The sequence below is a fragment of the Macrobrachium rosenbergii genome, chromosome 54, assembly GCF_040412425.1.
Source record: "Macrobrachium rosenbergii isolate ZJJX-2024 chromosome 54, ASM4041242v1, whole genome shotgun sequence".
NCBI classification, from domain to species: Eukaryota; Metazoa; Arthropoda; class Malacostraca; order Decapoda; family Palaemonidae; genus Macrobrachium; species Macrobrachium rosenbergii.
This window is the reverse complement of record NC_089794.1, coordinates 19,307,794-19,315,102: the sequence shown is the minus strand read 5'-3', so window position 1 is coordinate 19,315,102 and position 7,309 is coordinate 19,307,794. Positions and strand designations below refer to the sequence as shown.

Genomic DNA, 7,309 nt, shown 5'->3' with positions numbered 1-7,309 from the left:
AATTTATATAAACGGGAAAAAAACAGATGACACTATAAATTTATATGAACGGGAAAAACAGGTGACACTATAAATTTATAGAAACGGGAAAAAACAGATGACACTATAAATTTATATAAACGGGAAAAAACAGATGACACTATAAATTTATTTAAACGGGAAAAAACAGATGACACTATAAATTTATATAAACAGGAAAAAACAGATGACACTATACCGTAAATTTATATAAACGGGAAAACACAGATGACACTATAAATATATATAAACGGGAAAAACAGATGACACTATAAATTTATTTAAACGGGAAAAAACAGATGACACTATAAATTTATTTGAACGGGAAAAAAGAGATGACACTATAAATCTATAGAAACGGGAAAAAACAGATGACACTATAAATTTATATAAACGGGAAAAAACAGATGACACTATACCGTAAATTTATATAAACGGGAAAAAACAGATGACACTATAAATATATATAAACGGAAAAAACAGATGACACTATACATTGAGATAAACGGGAAAAAACAGATGACACTATAAATAAATCTAGATAAACAGAAAAAAAAAACAGTTGACCGTATAATTTTACATAAACGGGAAAAAACAGAAGACACTATAAATCTAGATAAACAAATAAAAAAAAAACAGTTGACCGTATAAATTCATATAGCCTAAACGGAAAAAAAGATGGCACTATGTGGCACATACATAACCGATAATGTAGGTCAGAGAGAAAGAGTCGCCTCTGAAGTGGAAACTCGGCACATCCGATCGACGTCCGAAGTGACAGATGAGAGTGGCCATGAAGTGGCCGTGAAATCGCAAGAAGAAGATGATGATTATAAGGAAACGTCAGCCATATGGCCGCCATTGTTGACGTTTACTCTCGTGTCTATCTGTCTGAATTTCACGCCTTATTTTTTTTTTTTTTATTTATTGCTGTGTCCAGGTAGGGAGAAATTGTAGCATATCTTACGATTGGAATGTGAATATTATTGTTATTGCTTTTGGTGGTATTTGGTGCGGTATTATTATTATTATTATTATTATTATTATTATTATTATTATTATTATTATTATTATTATTATTATTATTATTATTATTATTATATTATTATTATTATTTTGATGGAGGCCATGGTTATTGACATCATTATTGTTGTTGATTTTCATAAATAAGGGGATGACGGTAATGTTCTCTCTCTCTCTCTCTCTCTCTCTCTCTCTCTCTCTCTCTCTCTCTCTCTCTCTCTCTCTCTCTCTCGTGATTAAGTGGTTTGTCTAAATAGGGAGAAAATGTAGAATATCTTAGGGTTGGAATGTGAATATTATTGTTATTGCTACTTCTTCTTCTTCTTCTTCTTCTTCTTCTTCTTCTTCTTCTTATTATTATTATTATTATTATTATTATTATTATTATTATTATTTTGATTGAGGCCATGGTTATTGACATCATTATTGTTGTTGATTTTCATAAATAAGGGGATGACGTTAATGTTCTCTCTCTCTCTCTCTCTCTCTCTCTCTCTCTCTCTCTCTCTCTCTCTCTCTCTCTCTCTCTCTCTCTCTCTCTCTCGTGATTAAGTGGTCTGTCTAGAAGCGGAAAAAGGTAGAATATCTCGCTGTTGCCATTTGAATATTATTGTTACTGCTTTTGCTGTTATTATTGTGGTTGTGGCCATGGTTATTGTTTGGAGAATGTCAATTTTTACTCTCTCTCTCTCTCTCTCTCTCTCTCTCTCTCTCTCTCTCTCTCATGTGTTTTCTCTCGGTTGGTGCTTCAGCAGCTCTTTCTTTTTGCTTTGGGCAACTTTCACATCTTGCCTTCAAACTTAGCACTAATTAGACATTTATTTATGGATTTATTTATTTTTGTATGTTGATGACATAATTAAAACCGTTTAACGTTTGCATTTATGTAATTTGGTACTTGTTTGTCTTTTTCTTTTAATGACATAATTAAAAACGTTTAACGTTTGTATCTATGTAATTTAGTACTTGTTTTTCTTTTTCTGTTAACGAACTGGTTCTGTAGTCCGAAAGGAACATCCTGATATAGGTGGCTGTCGAGAAAAGGATAGGACAGTGATCACTGCCGCATTCATACTTCAGCGAACTGATTCATGAATGAATTTAACATTAGCTTTTTCATACACCTACATATGAAGTTCATTAGCAGCATGTCGAACACCCGTAGAATCATTGTGAATTGATCGTTTCCTTCAACACTGTATCGTTTCCAGGATGTTGAGGACTCATCATTTCCAGTAACTCTTTCATGCCATATATTCAACAGTTTTTAGGTCTTCCTCCTGACCTATCACCCTCCATTACCTCCTTTACAAGAAAAAAAAATTATATATATATATTATATATATATATATATATATATATATATATATATATATATATCATAGCCCTTCGTTGGCTGAGTCGGTATAGCCTCGGACTGTCACTCGATGGGTCGGAGTTCAATTCCCCCGGCCGGCTGATGAAGAGTTAGAGGAATTTATTTCTGGCGATAGAAATTCATTTCTCGCTATAATGTGGTTCGGATTCCACAATAAGCTGTAGGTCCCGTTGCTAAGTAACCAATTGGTTCTTAGCCACGTAAAATAAGTCTAATCCTTCGGGCCAGCCCTAGGAGAGCTGTTAATCAGCTCAGTGGTCTGGTAAAACTAAGGTATACTTTTATATATATATATATATATATATATATATATATATATATATATATATATATATATATATATATATATATATATATATATATATATATATATATATATATATATATATATATATATATATATATATATATATATCAAATATAAGGAGCCCATAAAAACCAAAATGTGGAAAATAAAGGCTATATTTCAGAGACGAACTGTCTCTCTCCTCAGGCAAAATTACCTGAGGAGAGAGATAGTTCAGTCTCTGAAATATAGCCTTGATTTTTCCACATTATATATATATATATATATATATATATATATATATATATATATATATATATATATATATATATATTATATATATATATATATATATATATATATATATATATATATAGATAGATAGATATGCAATGTGTATAGCTATGTTAAATATTTCTGCAGGGTAGATTGAAGGTTCCTTAGACCGAGTTGTAGGACGGTACGTAGCGTCCTAAGGACCAGGATTTTCGGTCTCAGTCCTCTCATGTATGTGCAAGTATATACGTATAAAAGTTATACGTTATGCACAAATGCACAGCCTTTTAAAGCGTGAGAGGTTTAAGTAATAATAATAATAATAATAATAATAATAATAATAATAATAATAATAATAATGAGGTATCGTCATTCTGATAATATTCGCTCGTTATTCTACATAAATTTTACCAATTTTCTATTCATTAACCTCGCCATAATTTATCGAAATTAATAACCTGTGACTGTTTAAATTATTTATTTATTAATCATATTCAAAACTTTCACCGACCCCAAATAAGAAACTTTTTTTTTACGTCTTTTTGCTTTCCAATCCCAAGTTTCTTTTTTTTTTTTCTTCTTTTTTGTCGAGACATTTGAAAAACAATTTTTTTTAATGCAGTCATTTTTTTATGGTAGTGACATTTTAACGGAAGAAAAAAAAGTGTTTTAGGGCAGTTATTTTTTAAAGACATTTTAGCAAAAGAAAAAATGTTTTAATGCAGTCATATTTTTTAGATTTTTTTTTCACATTTTAACTAAAGAAAAAATGTTGTAGTGCAGTCAGTTTTTTTTTTATTTTTGTAGACATTTTAACAAAAGAATTTATTTTAATGTAATTGTCAATTTTTGGAGACATTTTAACAAAAGAAAAATGTACTGGAGTCATTTTTTTTTTTTTTTTTTTTTTGGAGATACTTCAAGAAAAGGATGTGTTTTAATGTAATTGCCATTATTTTTAGAGACATTTTGACAAAAGAGTGTGTTTTAATGTAATTGTCTTTTTTTTTATAGAGACCTTAACAAAAGAATGTTTTAATGTAATTGCCTTTTTTTTTTGGTAGAGACGTTTTAACAAAAGAATGTGTTTTAATGTAATTGTCTTTTTTTATAGACATCTTAACAAAAGAATGTGCTTTAATGTAATTGTCACGTTTTTAGAGACATTTAAAAAAAAAATTATGTAATTTTTATATATTTTAGAGACTATGTAAAAAAAATGTTATACTGCAGTCATGTTTTTTGTTTTTGTTTTTGTAGAGGCAATTTAACAAAAGAAAAAAATGTGTTCTACTGCAGTCATAATTTTTTTTTACAGACATTTCAACGAAAGAAAAAATGACACGTCAAAGACACATAAAGGAAACCCCATATGTTGACGGAACAAGCAGCTGGCTATCGGCTCTGCATTTCCCAAATTTACGGGGCCTCTTCAAATGGCCAACCATTGTTTTTTTCCTTCGCCGACAATGTACTACCTCCTTGGTGGTTGACTTTCTCCGAAGTTTTAGCAAAGTCATACAATTTTTCGTTTGTTCTTTTTTTTTTTTTTTTTTACGTAGGCAGAGGCTCTCTACTCCAAGGCTGTGCTGGGAGTTTAAAAAAAAAAATGTTTAATGTTATTTTTTCATAGGGCCGTAGTGGCTGGGTAGTGCTTTTTACGACCAATGCAAAGACAATGAATTTTAGTTGGTTGACCTAACAATATTCGTGTATGTATGTAGATATATATATATATATATATATATATATATATATATATATATATATATATATATATATATATATATAATATATATATATATATATATATATATATATATATATATATATATATATATATGTATAATATACATATATATACAGTATATATATATATACTGTATACTGTATATATATATATATATATATATATATATATATATATATATATATACAGTATACAGTATATATATATATATATATATATATATATATATATATATATATATATATATAAATATATATTGTGTAAGCAGTTTCCTCTGATAGCGGTGGCTTCAGAGAAAATACATGACAAGAGTCAGTGCCACATTTGCCCATTAATTGCTCAAGTAAGTATAAACCCACAGTTTAGTCAAATTCCATAACACTATCGCCCATCAGCAACTCGTCGAACCTCCAAAGAAAAAATTCACTGAGTTATATACTGTCAGAGAGAGAGAGAGAGAGAGAGAGAGAGAGAGAGAGAGAGAGAGAGAGAGAGAGAGAGAGAGAGCTTACCTGAACTCCTTCTATTACTGATGGCAGCGGGTCTCCACTTGGGAGCAGCTTCAGTCGTCTGAAGGCTGAAGGAAATGGCCAGGATAACGAATGACGTCAGTACTCTCGTGATGCCTGGCGCCATCTTGGCTTCCTGACTTCGTTACCGAGCGGGAGACACTTCAGAGTCACCTGGTAATGAGACCTTGCAACTCAAACGAGACACTTCCCAAATATCAGTGTCAGTTGTCACTACAGGATGTTTTACTGCTTCACGTTTTCAGATAGGTTATGCGATGTTCACACGATTGTAATTTCATGTTAGATAACGTTATTACCTGATGTTACTGTTATTTCAGCTTTATTTCATTCGTGGGGTCACTTTTTTTTCGTCGTTTCCGAAGCGCAGTTCGAATTGTTCACGATTTCGTTCGAATCGGGTTAATCTGAATGGTCAGGTTTCATTGATGTTACGTCCTTTAGTATGTTGTATTTTTGCATCAGTTTTTCAGTGTTGCTTGATCAAATCACGGAGAATAAAATAAAACGAATTCTGAATGCAAGCGAAGAGATTTCCTAAAATTTGAAAAAACTTCATTGAAAACTGATTGTCTTTCAAAATGTTTCACGCTTCTACCAAGTGAAGTCGATCACTCGGTTGCCGAAAGGATTGGCGTTTCTATCGACTGTTGTTTGTTAAATGTCTGCCAAGACTTGGAACGGCGTAGCAACTGGAGTTGATGTCTTGTCTGCTAGAAGGCTTATTTCCACCAAAAAAAAAATCTGACTCCTCTATTAGCAAAAATTCGCCAGTGTCCGCAGAACTTGAACTCCTGCATCAACAGTTGTTTGCCAGTGTCCGCAATCTTGATCTCTTCGAACGACAGGAGTTCACTACACGTCCGCAGAAATGTAGATTATTATCAACAGTTCTTTGCAAAAAAAAAAAAAATGTCCGCCAAAAGTTAGACGCTTCCTTCTACCAGAAACTCAGTCGAAATCCACCAAGAGACGGATGCTCCTCGAAGTCGAAGGCTGTTTTAAACGCCCGGTTGATAAAGCTGGAAGCTCCCGTTAACTGAGCATCTTCTCGAGCACCTGGCCACGCTAACCCTTCTCTCGCGACTTCCAGCCGCTATCTGCTGGCTATCCAGAGGTTGATTTCTCCCGTTCCCGGCACCGAACGAAAGTGATCATCACTGAGCTGAGTTTGAAGGAAGGGGAGGGGTGGAGAGGGCGAGAATTTGGGTCCCACGCCGTTTCGCCTTTCGTTCTGAACTGCTCCCAGCGTGATGTGCAGTCCAGGAAGACATTCCAGAGAGGCTTTAATTGAGTTTCGAGAATAATTAAAAACTGAATGCGTTGCTCTTTCGTATTCTGGTAGTTTTTTGGATCTCATTGTAGCCCACTGTCTCGTCGGTTATACTAGAGTGGCAAGTGCTGATATAAGTGTCAGTAACGCTTGGCAATGTTCGGTTGACACCTGAAAGATTTATATGCGTAAGTGCGATGTTAATCACTGAATATATTATTCACTCTGCCACTTATTTTATTGGCCATATGGCCTCATTGTATCCCATTGCTATTTGCACCAACTCGCTAAGTGTGTTGCAAGTTCCAGTTCCTCTTTTTTATAATGTCTGAAAAAAATTATGCATTTGCAAGTAATTGAAAATTGAATGTTCTGCCCTTAGGCTTATCCTACTGGTTTTCGTGCCTCGTCGTGGCCCATTGTCACTTTTCCCAGACTGCTAACGTTTGGTGCAAGTTTAAAATAACAGGTTTTTTTAATTTTTACAAAAGGCCCTTTTTTTTTAGCGCATTGCCGCTTGCCCCCAGAAAAGTAAGGTCTGCTGTAAATTCTCAGACCCTTCTGGTTTTGTACGAGAAAGGAACGTCTTATGCCCTTCCCTCAGCCTTCCACTTTTATTCGAGTTTTGGAAGAAGCCCGGCTCTTTTCGTTACAGTTTATATGGTTGTTATTATTATTATTATTATTATTATTATTATTATTATTATTATTATTATTATTATTATTATTATTATATTTCTGCTCAACATCTCTACAGTGCCATGCGCGAGAGAAA

General features: G+C 32.9%; 1 protein-coding gene across 1 annotated transcript in view; it reads right to left on the bottom strand.

Moving 5' to 3' along the window:
• The window catches only part of LOC136834821 (serine-rich adhesin for platelets-like), an 18,559-nt gene extending 12,085 nt beyond the window's left edge, over positions 1-6,474 (bottom strand). The window contains exon 1 of the mRNA XM_067097577.1: positions 5,244-6,474. Within this exon, the coding sequence (XP_066953678.1) occupies positions 5,244-5,367 (124 nt within the window). The 5' untranslated portion in view covers positions 5,368-6,474. The remainder of the gene's footprint in view (positions 1-5,243) is intronic.
• Between the last annotated feature and the right edge of the window lie 835 nt (positions 6,475-7,309).